The sequence below is a fragment of the Gymnoscopelus microlampas genome, assembly GCF_963454915.1.
Source record: "Gymnoscopelus microlampas genome assembly, chromosome: 21".
NCBI lineage: Eukaryota > Metazoa > Chordata > Actinopteri > Myctophiformes > Myctophidae > Gymnoscopelus > Gymnoscopelus microlampas.
This window is the reverse complement of record NC_139958.1, coordinates 4,601,570-4,619,597: the sequence shown is the minus strand read 5'-3', so window position 1 is coordinate 4,619,597 and position 18,028 is coordinate 4,601,570. Positions and strand designations below refer to the sequence as shown.

General features: G+C 39.8%; 1 protein-coding gene across 3 annotated transcripts; it reads right to left on the bottom strand.

The window, feature by feature from the left end:
* Positions 1 to 2,263: 2,263 nt before the first annotated feature.
* polm (polymerase (DNA directed), mu) lies at positions 2,264 to 14,225 on the bottom strand. 3 transcript variants are annotated; one of them, XM_084047879.1, is made up of 12 exons: positions 13,877 to 14,225; positions 12,496 to 12,694; positions 11,347 to 11,439; positions 10,266 to 10,436; positions 9,962 to 10,033; positions 9,357 to 9,477; positions 8,700 to 8,832; positions 8,160 to 8,262; positions 6,623 to 6,775; positions 4,509 to 4,640; positions 3,645 to 3,728; positions 2,264 to 2,714 (listed from the first exon to the last, which is right to left on the bottom strand). In XM_084047879.1, exons 1-12 carry the CDS (start codon positions 14,056 to 14,058, stop codon positions 2,628 to 2,630), a joined length of 1,530 nt encoding a protein of 509 aa, XP_083904005.1. In that variant the 5' UTR covers positions 14,059 to 14,225; the 3' UTR covers positions 2,264 to 2,627. The 3 variants fall into 3 exon arrangements, with proteins under 3 accessions (XP_083904005.1, XP_083904006.1, XP_083904004.1); XM_084047878.1 differs by having other exon boundaries at positions 2,265 to 2,714; positions 11,347 to 11,445; XM_084047880.1 differs by lacking the exon at positions 3,645 to 3,728 and having other exon boundaries at positions 11,347 to 11,445.
* Positions 14,226 to 18,028: the final 3,803 nt, after the last annotated feature.

Sequence of the window (18,028 nt, the reverse complement as noted above, 5' to 3'; positions counted from 1 at the left end):
CTCAGTAAAACTGTGCCTAAACCTAACCTTATTCCTAACCTTAACCTCAGTAGAACTGTGCCTAAACCTAACCTTATTCCTATTAAACCTTAACCTCAGTAAAACGAATACAAGAACCGCTGGGGGTCAGCGGTCCGCGAGAAAAAATGGGGGCGAGTGTGTTTTGGGGCGAGTGTTCCGGTTACCCTCGGTGCGGACGGCCCTTAACACACGTAATGTGCCTTTAACTGATATATCTCATACAATGACGTAACCATGACAGTTCTGAATGTACACAGATGATGAGGTGACTGCATGTAAGCACACTGCAAAATCCAGAGTGGTAATCCAATCTTTTACGGGTCCATTTGGTTCCATTTGTAAACTCTCATCAGTTAAAGGAACACTGAGGATTTTACTGTGCAGTGAAACCAGGTTAACAGATGTCTATTTAGGGCAACGTGCTGCATGCAAACCTTGGAACAACTAAACCACAATCCTGCAACAGTCAGCACATGCATGTCTTTACTCATTTGAAGATCTACAGTAACAGTACAGTATATCGTTGTCAGGCAGAAACCCTGTATCGATCCATGTTTCATAAATGAATGCCCTACTTAATCAAACAAGACGGCCATAGCTGGGTGGTTAGTGAGTGCGCCTAGGGAGCCAGAGGCCCTGGTTGCCGCAGGTTCGATTCCAGGCCATGCCAGCATATGTGTCGATGAAATGAAATTTGTCCCTGAGCAAGACTCTTAACCCCTAATTTCTCACAGGTTCTCATTGGAAACAAGACCGCAAGGACTTTCATGAACGACCTGTTAAAAGGAATTATCCTTACACAAAAGTAGTGAAAATAGCAGATATACAAGCTCACAATGCGTCGCATCGCGTGAGTTTGCAGATCGGCTATTTTCACTATGTTTTAAATGTTTTTTAAAACAAAGTATCACAACTCTAACCATAATGTACAAATACAACTAAACAAGAAGCTTGTAGTTAAATGTGACGTCATTGGTCAAACAACATTTTATATTACAATGTGACGTGAACGTGAATACAGGAAATGAGGCAATAGTCATAAAGTATACCCAGTAAATGGGAGTGAGAAACTGGAGGGAGGTTTTTATGAAGGGAAATGCCTCTAATATACTTGCTACATGCCTAAAAGTCACTAATTGCTGAAAGAAAATACAAAGATTTGATTTCAGTTGAAGCACCCCTTGGCTACTGTAAAATGTTACCGTTAACAATACTGCTGTAACACCGTACGCCCTCCATTCTAACAAATAATAAATACAAATATAAGAGCGTGATATATTAATCAATACACATTTTATTGCAAAACCTCAGAAGTGTTTAACTCCACAGTTCAGTGGATACAAATATTTTCAATTCTAGGCACAGATAAATTCAAAGATAATAGGTAGCAGGTATTAGCTTTCTTTATTTCACGCATTATATTTGGATGAGGTTGAATATTTTATTCAACATCTGATGACATATTAACATTTATAAAATGTACAAACATTTAAATTTTACAGTCATTGCATTCTAGGTATGGCTATAAAGGGGGGTGTAATGTATTTGTAAAGAACCCTTTCGTTAAAAGGTTAAAGCTCTATATCCCCATAAAATTATATCTTCAGGTCGGGTCCTGATACCAATTTCATCCAAACACGAGAGAGAACCACAAAAAGATCATTTATTAACTTAAATTCTATAGTGTTCCAGTTCCATTTGTTTCTTTGGTTTTAATCGCTTCAATTTCTCTTGTTTATCCTGTATCCTGTATGAGTTGTCTCTCCTGATTGGATACAATTGGTATCCCAACCTTAACATGTATTTTCTGTTTACTACAGAGCTGGATAGACGCCTGGTACTGAACAAACACTCTATAGCAATACTATCAGAATAGAGCAAACAAAACAAAACATCACTTACACCCCCTTTAACCACTTAAAACTATATATTCTTCGTTGACCTGGGTTCCCCCATGGTTTTGTACTTGGTCCTCTCCTTTTTGTCCCCTCTACACCAAACCTCAAAAATAGCCAATTTACAACCTTACAATGTGAAGATCCACTATTTTCACTGAACGTTTGCCTAGTATGACATGACCAAACTTAGCCTAGTTATAGCTTAAACACATTCAATCCGGGGACGCATCTCTGACATTTTTAGATTTCTTTGGCTATTTTTGGGGGGAAATCGTGAAAATGAGTGCAAATCTTTGAATATATATTTAAAAAATATATCTATATATTTAAAGATTTGCACAAATGTTAACATAAAAAACAAAAAATAGCAGATCTACAAGCTCATAGTGCGGCACCGAGTGCCGCGCTATGAGCTTGAATATCTGCTATTTTTGAATAGCCAAAGAAATCTAAAAATGTCACAGATACTTTCCCGGCTAAATGGGTTAAATGGCTTTTTTAAAAGCCATTTAACTAGTTATAACTAGGCTAAGTTTGAACTTAGTGTGAGGTGATGCAACTGGCCCTGCAGAACAGGGTCAGTAGGGATCATGTAGTTAACTAAAGCTATCCTTCCTGTTGGCCTTATCTCAGTTCCTCCTGTGATGGGAGGATCTGGTCTTGTACCTCTAGGATCTCTGTAAGGATCTTTGTGAGCAGATGATCAGGTCAGGCGTTCCTCTCAGAAGGAGGGATGTACTCCAGACCCAGATGAGCGAAGATCTCCTCCTCAGAACCAGCTCTCAGATACTTTCCCTTTGTGTGTGTGTGTGTGTGAGAGAGACAAGAAAGACACACAATAAGAAATTAAGCCAAAAATAAAAACGAGTGAAAAATAAAAGGATTGACATGAAATGAAGCATGGGAAGGAACGACATGAAAATAAAAAGTGATGTGTGATAAATTAAGTCGTCATTGTTTGAATGTATTAAGGCCCGGGTCAGGCACCCGAAACAAGTGGCAAGAAAACTGACACTGTAGGAGCCAACCCAGGGCAAAGCCAGGAAAGACAAGAAGCAGCACCACCTACGTAGATGCACTGCGGCGCGACAGCTTAGCTAACAACACTGTAGAGCAGGGGTCTTCAACGTTTTCAGGCCAAGGACCCCCTAGCTGAGAGAGAGATGAACCAGGGACCCCTTACTCTATATTGTATAAAATTGTGTTTCAGTTTTTTTTTCTACTTAGTCTGCTATTTTTTCCCTCTACACCTATAGCCTCTTTGCCAAAAATAGCCGATCTACAAGCTCTCAACGCCTCGCAGCGCGAGGCGTTGAGAGCTTGTAGATCGGCTATTTTCGGCTAATGTTCCCCTCAGAAAAGGAATTCTAGGGTTCAACTGGTTAATGTAAAAAAACGAAATCCTATCACACAAAGATTTGGCCGACCCCCTATAGTAGCTCTGAGGACCCCCTAGGGGTCCCGGACCCCCTGTTGAAGACCCTTGCTGTAGAGCTCTAGACCCTGATGTTAGAGAGGACGGTGTGAAGCAGTGTTGATTTCGTCGACTAAAACTATGAGGGAAAATGTTCGGCGACTACCTTAATAAAAACTAAGCTATGATGACTAAAACTAAGACTAACTATATTGACAATTTTATCAACAAATAAAAACTAGACTAAAGAGAAAAAAAGGGGTAAAAAAGAAAGAAAGAATGCTTGTTGGTTCCAGCATATCCATCCGTACCTGCTTGATGTCAAACAGGGCGTGGCTGCTCAGAGACATGGACTTCTCATGTCCCGCCCAGCGACGAAGATCTCTCTCAAACAGCTACGGAATAACACAGGAAAACAGAGTTAGAACACTGAGCAATATCTGCCTATAACCCATTAAGACCGGGGACGCATCTGTGTCATTTGAAGATTTATTCGGCTATTCAAAAATAGCAGATATACAAGCTCATAGCGCGGCACAGAGTGCCGCACTATGAGCTTGTAGATCTGCTATTTTTTTTAGAAAAATCGTGAAATGTGTGCACATCTTTGAATATATATATCTTTTTTTGAAAGCGAACATTTGTAACTTGAATCTTTGCTTTTGGAGATTCTAAATCTTAACAGTTTAAAAAAAACAAAACGTATGTTGCTAGTATATACAGTATCAGTGGTGCTCAAACTTTTTCATGTTTTCATGTCAAATTATATGTACTTGGCCGCGGACCCCCATTTGAAAATATTTTATTCCAGGGACACCCCCTCCCCCCCAGAAGCAAAGTTTTAAGTTGAAGATGTTCGCTTGAAAAAAATACATATTCAAAGATTTTGCACGAATTTTCACGATAAAAAAATAAAATAGCCAAAAGAAATTAAAAATAATTACACAGATATGTTCCCGGTCTTAATGGGTTAAATCAGGAGGTTATTGGAGCATGAATGAATGAATGAATTAATTTATTTGGTGATAAAGGGAAAGAGCACATCAGCACTAACACACATACAGCAGACACAAGATCACAAGAGGATAAAAACACAATAAAAAGCCTTAAGGCTTATTTCCATTGAGGTCCTCCTCTATTACTTGACACCTGGAAGGTACTTGTGAAAGGTTTACCTTGGAGCCGGTCCAGCCCAGCAGAGCGAACGCAAACTGGCTCTTGGGAGAGATGACCAGATCCACCCTCACTGCCCTCCATGGTCTGGACCCAGGGTTCTGGGTCTCCTTCACATCCAGGCTCCTCCCCTCCTGGCCAAGGCACATTATTAACACGTTAATCCCAGAAAATAGCAGATCTACAAGCTCACAACACCACGCTTTGTGAGTGTGTAGTAGTACAGCAGATCAAGGGTTCCCAAACTGTGACGCCCAAAATAATCATATTTGAACTGGGGACCCTCCACCCTGACATGCACTTGGACTTGTAGGAGTTGGGGCATTATTACATTTAGTTTAACTGTTGTGGCATCACGAGGGGACAGGTGGTAGATGGGTGCTATATTCCTACACCCAGAATGGCCGCTGTAGAAACAACCACAACTCCCAGGGTGCCTCTGCACACAGACAGGTGTAGGTGTTTGAGGCACCTAATTGAGGCAGGGCTGGGAGAGCAAACGAACACAGCAAGCAGGACAGAGAGGAGCTGGACCCCTGAAGGACTCAAAGAAGTGGACAAGACTGCATTTATGTTAAGTAGTAGTGTGTACATGGTTTTGGATATAAAGATCTTGATTCTCTCTTTGGGACGTTTTATTACTTAGTTATTTTGCAAGTTGCCTCATGTTGGCCCACCTGAGTTATTTAATAAACCTCATTACGTTTTTCACCCTGGATTTTGCCTGTTTGTACTGCATTGCCTCACACTACCACCGCTCCATAACTCTCATGACATTACACTATTTATCTATTCCACAGATAAAAAGAGAAAATAGCAGATCTACAAGCTCACAACACAACGCTTTGTGAGCTTGTACAGTAGACCAGCTATTTTCACCTTGCAATACTGCCGTGAGATGAAGTATAGTAAATCATGCTTAAGTGGTTTAGGTTAGATTAGGTAAGGTTAGGTGGGCGTCTGGCTCAAAGGATGCAATTTTGTTTTTGATCACTAGAGGTGTGGTCTGCTGCTCATTTATCTCCACTATGGTATATTTCTGCTTTGCCAGACAAGTGTCAAATGACGCATCACACTGCCATGGTCCTCCGGGACAATTTTTGAAATCACTTTTGTTGGGCGACTTGTCGTTTGAACATTTGTCATGCAAAGCATAAGTTGACAGTTAACTCTCTGCATGGGATATTAATGATTCTACTATCTCAAATGAGATGTTTGTGTGTCTTAAAACCTTCCTGTCCTCCCCACACACACACACACACACACACACACACACACACGATAAAGCCATCACACGTTTAGCACTCACAATAATATATTACAGTGATCATCCCCTCAACCGTCACTTTACATTCATGTTGAGATGGAAAAAGATTAGTTTTTAGTTTTGTCCACTGGCACTTAGCCATTGTTGCACTAAACAAACTTCCTCGCTGATATGTTGGTTTGTGTAATTTTCAGGGGACTCTGTATCATATTGTGTTGTATTCTGCTATATGGCAGTGTTGATTTTGACATCAAATAGTTTTAGTCATAGTCTTTGAATAAAATTCTAATTATCTTTGTCATCTGAAAAGTTTTAGTCTAGTTTTAGTCGACTAAATATGAGATTATAGTTGACTAAATCTACAGTTGATTTAGTCGACTAAAATGTATTTAGGTGGTGCCTTGATGCCCTCGTAATGGCTGATTTTACACTTGGTTGCATGCTGAAAATAGCCGATCTACAAGCTCACAACGCGTCGCAGTGCGACACGTTGTGAGCTTGTAGATCGGCTATTTTCAGAACCACACATAAAATGACTTGTCTTTTAGTTCTACTGGATCTCTTCTCCACTCGTCCCTCACTAACATTTTAGTCTAGTTTTTATTTGTTAATATATTTAGTCTAACCTTTAGTCATCGTAGCTTAGTTTTTATTATGTTTTTATTTAGATTTGTCAGTGTAAAAAGGTAGTCGACCATTTTTTGTCATAGTTTTAGTCGACGAAATCAACACTGCTATATTGTGATGTGTTTTTCTGTTGAACAGACTGGTATATATGGAATATCCTTATGGGACAATAAAGACTGATTATTTATGATGATCATACTGTAGATGTTTGTGTTCCATTACCAGTGTGTGAGTCTCAGACCGTTCCTCCTCCTGGTCCAGCCTGAAGATGGAGAAGCACCTCTCGAAGCGGTCCATGGTCGACGCCGGCCGCCTGGGACCCTCTTTACTCTCCAGGTAGGAATTCTTTGTGATTTTCTGGTATAACAGGAAACCCTAGGGGAAGACGGGGACGCTTTTTTAAGCCTTTTGTGGAAGCATACAAATACGTATTTATTAAATATCTTCTTTTTCCGTTACCTACATAAAAAAAGAAAAGTATTATTTTAAAAGATTCTAAAAAGTTTAAACAAAAACAATCACAGTAGGCTAAGACTTTGACAGGGGCCAGTTTGGAATTGCAGCCTCCTGAAGGTGTCTCTTTAGGGCAGTTTTGAAAGTGAGTAGGGTTTTACACTCCTTTACTCCTTTTGGTAGGGCATTCCACATTTTTGCTGCATAGCATGAGAACGAGTTCATTCCCTTTGTTGAGCCAAATCTGGGTCGAACATGATCCGTGGAGCTGCCTCTGGTGTTGTGATCGTGGACTTCATTTACGTTCTTGAAGTATTTTGACAAATACAGGGGGATCCCAATGTTGTGTGTCTTGTAGACCAGGCCCATAGCAAGTTGCTGTACTCTGTCCTCAACCCTGAGCCATCCAACCCTAGCAAAATGAGCAGGGGTTAGATGGGTTGTGTGTTTGAGGCCAAGAAGTAGCCTTACCAGTTTGTTTTGGGATGTTTGGAGCCTTGTTTTTAAAGCCTTGGTGGTGGTGTGATACCATGCAAAATCGCACAATAATTTCCATAGATAAAAACTACGTTCAAGAAGTAGTGAAAATAGCAGATCTACAAGCTCACAGCGCGTCACTCAGTGCCACGTTACGAGCTTGTAGATCTGTTACTTTCACTACTTCTTTTTTATTTCATTATGGACATTGGAAATGTATGGAAATTGTATATCTGCTATTTTCACTAGTTTGAGTCTAACGTCTAATTTCCCTTTTGGGTTTTGAGCTAAAAGGTTTGGGAACCACTGATCTACTGTACTGTATGAAGAATGACAAGACCAAGGGCATTAGTAGACCTAAATGGCTGCATAATCTACAGTACATATACTAGTCTACGCCACATGAAAGTGTGCTATGATTAATATAGTGTACATACTCAGCGATTTATTACTGGACTACTTATTGCTATTCTTAATTATTTCTTTGTTATTGTTGTTATTGCTGCTACGGTGTTTAAATCTTGTGTACTCTATATGAGATGTAACACATAACTTCTCTGTCGCGTGGAAACCTGTTATGTACTTTTCAGGATTCAAATACTTTCTTTTTTGAAAAGTAGCAGATCTACAAGCTCAAAAGGCATCACTTTGCACTGCGTTTCGAGCTTGTGGATCTGCTACTTTTGTGTGACGCTGTAGTGTGATCAAGTAGGGGCATTAATTTACGAAAAAACACAAAAAGTTTAAATATGGAGATAAGAGGTTTCGATATGAGATGTAACAAATACAGATGTTGAATGTTGAAAGACAGCACCACAATAAGCTTTACCTGTGATTCCAGCCAGGCGACCACCTTGTATATTAGACCCTCTTCTTTGCCTTCTTCTGGGTGTGTGATGAGAAAGTCTACATCATGACCCGTCACTTTCCCTCTGGAAAGACATGTGTAACTGTATAAATACAGTATGAAGTGTGTGTATGTCATATAGGGCTGGGCCCTATATGACATACACAATATACACTAATATCACAATATTTTGTACCAAATGCATATCAATATTGTGATGATAATGAGTTGTGGCGTTAATATAAATTGTCCTTCAAATGTTCCAAACATTTTCGAAAACTGCTGAAATAGACATTCTACAAGCTCCCAACACATCGCATTGCGACACGCTGTGAGCTTGTAGATCTAGTCTCCAATCACGAATCACGATATCGATATAATATAAAAATATAGCCCAGCCCTTCTATGTCACCATTATTACTTTGGAGATAAAAGGTACCCATTAAATGGATTAGTTCTACAAATGAAGTGTAACGTGACATATATCTGCCCTTATCAATGAACATAAACATCATCCAGTACCTTCTGAATCCTCCAATCAGAGTAATCTGTGCTCCTGGTAGCACTGCACTAACAGCTCTGTCCACTAGGTGGCTGATGACATCAGCCTCTGCCTTAGTGACCGGCTGGTTCAGGTCAGTGTAATACTGGACACCTGGAAGACAAAACATGAGTCATTGAGAGAGAAAAGTGAACAAGCAGACACAAACACAGTACGCTCACACGGATACAAGAAGAGTGGGCACAAAGGAAGAATGGGCACCTCGATGTAAAATGTGCTATTTTGTCCAAAATGTAAAAAAAAAGAATATTTGAAAAATGGTATACATGATGTGAACATGCACAGTACATCATTATCAGACTTAAATTTACTCTTCAACTTCTTGATTATGCCCAAAATGACTTGGTTTTGTAGCAATTTGTAGCAATTGTAGAAATATTAGGCCTTAATTGTCAAATGTATTGCACTGGAGCTGTTGAAAAAAACAAATTTCCTTCGGGATCAATAAAGTATATATCTATTTATCTATCTAAATGTTCAATTGTGTTCTAATCATGCACACTTTACATTACTTAAGACCGTTTTCCAAATATATATTTCTTTAACAATTTGGACCAAATAGCCAATTTTACATTGAGGTGCCCACTCTTCCTGTACACACACCCACACACACACACCTGCTTGTTGTGTGTGGTTGAGAGCCTGTCCAGAGGCCTCCAGCTGAGCCAGGGAGTGAATCCCCTGTCTGAACCATCGATCTGCTGTTTTCACCCCAACTCCAAAAATACCTGTCAACACCTGAAACACACACCATTCTGAGGGTTAATTTAAAGGGGAAGAACACTCATTTTCAACAATGAACCATGTCATAATATACCTTCAGAGCTGTTGTGTGGAAATAAGAAAAATGATTGTAGATTGTTGGGATCATATGATCAGTGACATAAGGAAGCAGCCCTCTAGGCACAATATCACAGCGGAATAATTTATCAGCTTCAATTTCAAGTGTTCCAGTTCCAATTTTGTCTGCTCATTCTTTGTTTCATCACTTCCAGTTTTGTCATTTTAGATTTGACAACATATCGTTGCTGTCGGGCAGAAACCTTATCTCCACAATTTAACCTTTTGTGTTTTTCCGTAAATGAATGCCCTACTTGATCATACTACAGTGTCACACCAAAGTCGCAGATCTACAAGCTTGTTTTAGTAGTAATAGTTGCATGTTGCAAGCAGTAGCATTAGTGTGGACTGGCCTTAAAGACAACATGGTTTATAGACAGACCTTCATGGCTTTGTACTGGTCAGACCGCTTGGTGGATTCAACCTCTCTGGAAACTCCATCTTCTAGAATCTCCTGGAGAGAAATTACAGCAGAAACAGACTCTCATTATAGGCCTACATGTACTACTCAGTGTGATATTATAGGGGAAAGCCTGTCCGAACTCCGACGTCCGGAAGGAGTATGTTTTGTGCTTTATAGCTCTGAAACTCTGAAAGTTATGTGGATCTAAAAGTTATGTGGCTCAGTGGCCTAATGCTTAACAAACCAGGGGATGTTTAAATGAAAAGGTCTGAGAACCACTGACCTGGATGACTCGTAGTGAATGTTCTCCTAGCGAGGGCAGTCCTCTGAGCTGTTCTACCGCTGTGACCGCTTTGGGCAGGAAGTTCAGCACGGCTACGGCTCGCCGGAACGCAACGCAACGACCCTCGTTTTCACTGAACTCTGCACTGTCAGCCAAGACGGACAGAGCATCCTGAGACACAGAGAGGGACGGGGGAAGAAACATTGTGTGATTGAATAGCAGCTCTATGTTGATTCTGTGAAAATAGCAGATATACAAGCTCACAACATATGTAGGGGTTTATGTGGTTAGGGTTACCGCCGTGAACATTTCTATCCTGATTACAGCCAATGATATGAACCGGGCCTGGCAGGAGCAGACATATGAAATACCATTCAGTACTTTTCCAAGAGGTTGTGTTGTGACTCTGGCTTTTATTGTTCAGATAGTTTTAGTTTCTGTTTTTCTCTGTATACTGAGCATAAGATATATATATATTTTACTGTATGTGTGTCACTCCACTACGAATGTTCTTCTATGTGACAGATGTTTGTGTAGAGTGTACTCTATACTAGGAATGGGACGATATGAAAATTACATGTCCTCACGATTTTTGCGGCAAAAATTATTGCGATTAACAATATTATCGTGATTATCCAAATATGCTTAAAACTTAAAATGCCACTTTTGTTTTTAACCACTTGAACCCCCAACATCCCTATTCCGGGGGGAACGTTTGCCAAAAATAGCCGATCTACAAGCTCACAACGCATTGCAACGCAACGCATTGTGAGCTTGTTGTAGATCCTAGTGTGTGACGGAGGACAATTTCACGATGACTTCAAATCTCCACGATACGATTACTGTGAGCGTTTTTTTATCACGATAAACGATGATAAAGATTAAAGTCCCATCCCCACTCTATACATGGCTGTAATCATTTAAACCTAATTTTACTGTACACCGTTTCCTGGAGAATGCCACTTCTCAAGCCCCTGGAGGGTTTTTTAGGCATTCTCCTTCACATTTCACTTTATAATTGATTTGTATGTGAAACAAACAAACAGACAGAACAAAGGAGGAATAGGAACTTGGTACCCACAGATAGGAGGAGGTTATGGCTGTGAAGAGTGGTTCTCCTCTGACAGGCATAGCTGGGTACTGAGAACTCTGGCAGCTCCTCTCTGTTCTTCTGCTGTTCCTGAAGGAAACAATGGTCGTGTTTAGAGATGTACCGAATCTACCCACACCATTTCTCCTTAACGATACCGATCCCCATAACTTGCTTATCGGTCGATACCAAGTACTGAACCGATACCATTGTGTAATTTAAATGAATTTGGACAGTGGTTCTCAAAGTGGGGTCCAGGGACCCTCTGGGTTCCTTGAGGGGGTTCCAAATGGACCCTTACAAGTCTACTCTGAGAGTGTACAAATGGAACCAAATGGACCCTTGCGGGTCCATTTGGTTCCATTTGTACACTCTCAGAGTTATGGGGGTCGTTGAAATTAAAAAGTTTGAGAACCACTGATAGGAATACATAAAGAAATCTATAGATAATAGTTAAAATGCAGCTCCAAGTTAGTAAAATAATAATGTAAATTGTACAGTAAGAATATAAAACAGTAGTGCAACATCGATTCAAAATATTACTGCAAATTACATCTAATGTGATAAATTACTTTCTGTTTACTGTCTCGGAATAGCAGAGACCAGCATACTCACCAATACCGATACCAGTATTTTAGGCAGGTATCGGCAGCTTTTCTGATATTGGTAACGATATCGGAACAACTCCAATCGTGTTTATCCAGAAAGATGTGACAATTGAATTAAGCTATTAAAACCGGGAAAGTATCTGTGTCATTTTAGATTTTAGCCATATTTTATGCTTTGGCTCTTTAAAAATAGCAGATATGCAAGCTCATAGTGCGTCACTTTGTGATGCACTATGAGCATGTAGATTTTCTTTTTTTGAACAATCATGAAAATGTGTGCACATCTTTGAATACATATATTTTTAAACTCAAATCTTTGCTTCTGGGGGTCCCTGGAACACAAATATTTTGAGATGGGGGTCCGTGGCCAATTACAAATAATTTTGGGGGTCCTTGACATGAAAAGGTTTTGAGAACCAGTGATATAGCAACATACGTTTTTCAGAAAACTGTTATAGGATTTAGAAGACATTTGTAGAAACGGCCTCAGCTGTTAATGGGTTAAGGAAAACAACGCAGCATGAGCCTATACCTGCAGTGTGTGCCTGTCCTGTATCTCCACAGGACGACCTTCATGCATGCTCTCTGTGAACCAGCTGATGTCCAGAAGGCAGACAGGTGGTACTTTACCCTGACCTCCCCTCGCTGCCTGTCCTCCCTCTTGTGCGTCGAGCCATGCCCTGACCTCATCTCCAGAGTTGTTCTCAGATATGACATGTGTTACAGATTCACTGTATGAAAACAACAAGAACAACAGCATATGACATACAGGGAGGAGACGCCTAATTCAATCTAGACAGAATGAGAGCACAACTTCAGTCAAAAAGAGGAGAGTGGGTTCATGACTCCAAAAGTACAACAGAATGATGCCAGCAGCACTCATTGAAGGACCTTCAGTAGGTGATTATTGTATTTCAATTTAGGGCGGCTAAAGTACACGGATGCGTTTCAGCTCTATAACTTCATCACTCAGTGTGATGAAGGCAAGGCATAGAGCTGAAATGTAAATGGTAAATCAATGGTGCATTTATATTGCGCTTTACATGGATTGTGCATTACATTCACCCATTCACACACACATTAATACACCGATGGTGGAGGAAACCATGCAAGGCACCAACCTGCTCATCGGGAGCAATTAGGGGTTCAGCGTCTTGCTCAAGGACACTTCTACACTAACTCTGGGGGAGCCCGGCCGGGATCGAACATCCAGCTGCTCTACCGGCCACTCAACCCCTGAGCCACTGCCGCCCCCCTAAACGTCTCCGTCTCTGTGTCCTGTTGCCGTTCTAAATTGAAATAAAAGTACCCATTGAAGGACATGACGTGAGTGCTGCTGGCATCATTCTGCTTGTTGACACCTAATTCAAAAAGTTTGAATTTAGGTGTCAAATAATGTTTGAATTTCAAACATGACAAATTGGATGATGTTTTAGTTCATTCTTTTTGAGAGCAGCCACTACTATATAATACTCTTAAGTGTTGATTTATCCATTTGTTGCTCTGAAAGCTCAAAACAAGAGTTAACCATTGAAACCAGGAAAGCAGCTGTGTCATTTTAGATTTTAGGGTTGGCTATTCAAAAATAGCAGATCTACAAGCTCACAGCGCGTCACTTCGTGCCACGCTGCAAGCTTGTACATCTGCTATTTTTTAACATTTTTTAAACATCTTGAAAGTGTGGAAACTACTGATTTAGAAGGCATTTATAGACAACAATATTGGTTTCTGTTTACTGCTCAGGTCCTGTCTAGACTCTAGAGCCCGCAAGCTTTGCTTTGCTTTGCTTTGCCTACTGTATCCGGTACTTTTTACACCAACATACATACGCGCAGACAGACCGTTTCCGTATCCGCTCTAGACCGGATACGCAGACCGCAAATTGAATAGACCCTATTTATAAAGCATCTCACCTGAATCTCTCCTCAATGTGGAAACCTTTGCTTCTGCCGAGCTGAGAGAGGAAAGATCTGCGACTCCCTCCCATCCTCCTCTCTAAGAGGAATACAACCTGCTGATGGAATTGAACCTTGTTGTTGCTGCTGTGAGAGACATTATTACTGTCACACACTCTGCGTCGTTTCAATGGCACCATGGTTGGGTTTCTTATCCTCTAAACCATATGTAAATAATGTATTTGTCCATGTTTAAGGTCAGAGCTGCAGCTGATATCACTGAGATCAACGCGGTATTGTTTTTAATAAACGTGAGATGAATAAGATTAGAAGTGGCGACGCTTTTTAGAAGTTAGTTCCAGGAAGACTACTAGACTGTCACTAGACTGTCAGACGCGCATGCTCAGCAGGTTTGTTGTTGTTTTTGTTCTTCGACTCTCAATTATTGTCGAATTGCAATTTTCATGGTGCCACACCGCCACCTACTGTACCGTGTGGGTATCGTTGTTAGAGTTGTTAGACGCAGTGATAATCAACGTCTAGGAAGGACCCCCCCAGTTTGCATTAGGCCATGGACCCCCAATTTATATGACATTTTGGTTCCTAGCTATATATATATGATGTATAGTATACATCATTCAGCAGTGGAGACCGTAGAACCCCTAGGATAGGACTCATGTTGAGAAGAGAACCACAGCCAGTGAGACACATTACATTGGTCGAGAGGTTGGATGATGGACTGTCAGAGGTGATGTTGAATCACTGCTGTGTGTGTGTGTGTGTGTGTGTGTGTGTGTGTGTGTGTGTGTGTGTGTGTGTGTGTGTGTGTGTGTGTGTGTGTGTGTGTGTGTGTGTGTGTGTGTGTGTGTGTGTGTGTGTGTGTGTGTGTGTGTGTGTGTGTGTGTGTGTGTGTGTGTGTGCGCGTGCGCGCGCGCGTGCCCGCCCGCCCGCCCGCCCGCCCAAATACTTTTCAATTTGGGGGCCTTGGCACAAAGAAGTTTGAGAACTAAGTGTTTCGTTAGTTTATTTTTTTGATCCACATCAATAATTACACCAAACGTACCACACTATAATCCAATAGTTCATGTTGATTGATCGAAAAGGCATCTAGGCTGAAGCTCAAAGTTTATTTGTGCCTATCCCTCCTTCATGTTGTTTTAACTTAGTTACATCATTTATAAAGTTCATATTGTATGAACACTCGATGTATTTCGTAATAACGTTCAAGATGTTACATTGATCGTAGTAATCGAACACTCAAAAATATACAATATATACACCCATGTCTTCGTTCCCATACACGTATATACACCTGAATGCGTGCATATACTAATATATACACCCATTCATACACCCAGTGTCCTCTTACACAGTTGAGCCCCCAGGGCCATAGATAAAAATCATGACGCTCCATAAACCTCCATGCATGCATCCTCTGAGCACACACACACACACACACACACACACACACACACACACACACACACACACACACACACACACACACACACACACACACACACAGTGTTACTGTAGCTGCACAATGCTGACTGTAAAACTGTAATACTGTAGCTCTGGGACACTGGCGCTCATTTGAAGTGCAATAAAGCAGCCTGTTGCTTCATCCTGTAATCTCTTATATCTTCCCATGGAGAATGACGCGTGTGTGGATTGAATACTTTATTAGACAGAAATGTAAACAGAACGAGGTACAGTCAGACATTAAACTAAAATCATAACACAAAAAAGTAACCGGGACTTGTTTTGTGGTCCTATGTATTGTGGTTGTATGTGTGGTTGTCATTATGTTATTACAATGTCACTTCAAACTTTAACCAAAACATTTCTGTGTGTAAAACATTATATACAATCATTATTCATCTGTTTCTTGATGGTACTGGACTTTTAACGTTTTTTGGATCAGATAATGACTGTAAAATCAGACATTCAAGCTATATTATATATATATATATATAATATAATATATTTATCTATTTTACTGTTGCCTTTTTTACTGTTGCCTTTTTCTACATAACAGAGCACCTGTCTGCAATATGCAACTGGTCCTACAAGTCTAAGTTTGACACCAGATATGACCTTCTGTAAATATACTTTAATTGCTCCTAGTGTTGATGATTTATTGTATGTCTTTAAATGTCTTGATGAATTGAATACATAGGACCACAATGGAAACAAGCCGTCAGGGCTTTTTGCATTATCTTTTTAGCTTCATTGTATAATCATACCTCTGTACTTTTTGCAAACTGTTAATAAGACATTCAACCATAAAAGCTGAACCAGAGGTTACCACTATTCTGACTCTGATCATGGTTCCATATGGCACATTTCCAAAGGATTTATTTGCATTTGGTTTTAAGAAAATAAGCTTTGTTGTAAACAAAGGACTTTGACATTCACACATATACTGTAGCCTATATTCATCTTAATCACAGCCAGGCAGGCATTTAATAGAAAAACAGATATAATGTATTTCACAGTACAAAACATGAAACTCTTAAGATTACAGTAAGGATAATAGTTTTATATTCCGATTAACATTTCAGATAAGTCAGGGTAGAGATACAGCTAACCAAGGGTAGAGAGAGGAGAGACATGAGAGACAAGGCCGGGGTCAGATTCAAAACCTGGACCTTTCAAAGAGAACTAGAAAAAGTGCTCCTCGGAGCACAGGTCTCCGCCAGGTCAGGTATGTTAGTGTGGGCTAGCAATGTTCGGAGGTCTTGTGCACTAATTGGCTCATTAGAACCTTTTTAGTTGTTCATATAATAATGATTTTGAATGAAATGACTGCTGCGCTTTGGATGTTTCATGGTTCACTGCCAACTTTAATTTTCCTTTGGATATGACGGAATGTTTCACAACCGATACTGTACTTTTACCTGTGTGACACAATTAATGAACTGTGCTATCAATCATGGTTAATATTAAATACAAAATCTGGTGTGAAAGGGATAAAGTCCAGCTGTGTGTGGACTGTAAATTAATTTACAACAGGGTGAACAAAGAGGCAACAACACAATGATATAAATATGATATGAAACACAATTTGTTCTTTCATGTTTTACATTACTTTTCATTTGTTTCCATTTTCAGATGTCCAGTGTTTGTGTTGAGCCTTTAGCTGTTATGTTGGTAGTATAAATGCCTTGTTAATTAATTTCATTAATTTATTTTGTAATCTAATTATTGTTTAAATCTCAAGACTCTTTAGACACACAACTAGAGAATGTAGTTTATACAGAGAGGGAATGAGATGGAAAACTGATTGACCTTTTTTTATCACTTTTTGTGTTTATTTTATGAAATGTGTTTCCCCCATCAGATTTATATTGTTTTTTCATATCAAACTGTCTGTTTCTACAACGAGAGACGAGAGACGAGAAACGAGATTAGACACTTAATTGCAGGATTTATGATTCTGTTAATGATTGTCCAGTTGACTGTTAACAGTAGATCATTGTCCAATGATCTACAGTTGATCATATCTGGTCTCTCATCATTCTACTTTACTTCTTCTCCTGTCCTTCAACGAGAGGAAGAATCTATTGGTAAGTAAAGACAACAGAAAATAATGAATTTAACAAAAATGACTTTTAATTAGAAGATGTGTTTGATAAATAATAGTAATCATCAAGATTAATATCTTGATGATTTCCATATTTACAAAAGATAAATCAGAAGTTTTGCCCGGGACCCAAATTAGCGATAATAGCAGATCTGCAAGCTCGCAACACAGCGCGAAGCGACGTGTTGTGAACTTGTAGATCTGCTATTTTCACTAAGAAGTAAAGCTATTTAAGAAGGTTTACTTCTTAAACATTTTTTTCTAATTTAGGGAATTTCTTGGATTACAAGGTAAGCCTTGCCGAGCCATGAGGGCCATAGAGGGCCATAGAGGGCCATAGGGGCAGGAGCCTATCTCCTGTTTCTGTAGCGTGAGGCAGCTTGACACACAAGTACACCCTCTGGACACGATGCTAGTATTTCAAACGAAATTTAGGGAATTTCTATGATTATGTTTCTTTTAATCACAAAATTATTTTTGAAAAATGTTGAATTTGTTTTCAACTCATGAGTATTTGTGAATTTGTGTGGAAATCTTTAGAAAATCATTTAAAATAACATTGAGGAAACAAAAAATAAAGGGAT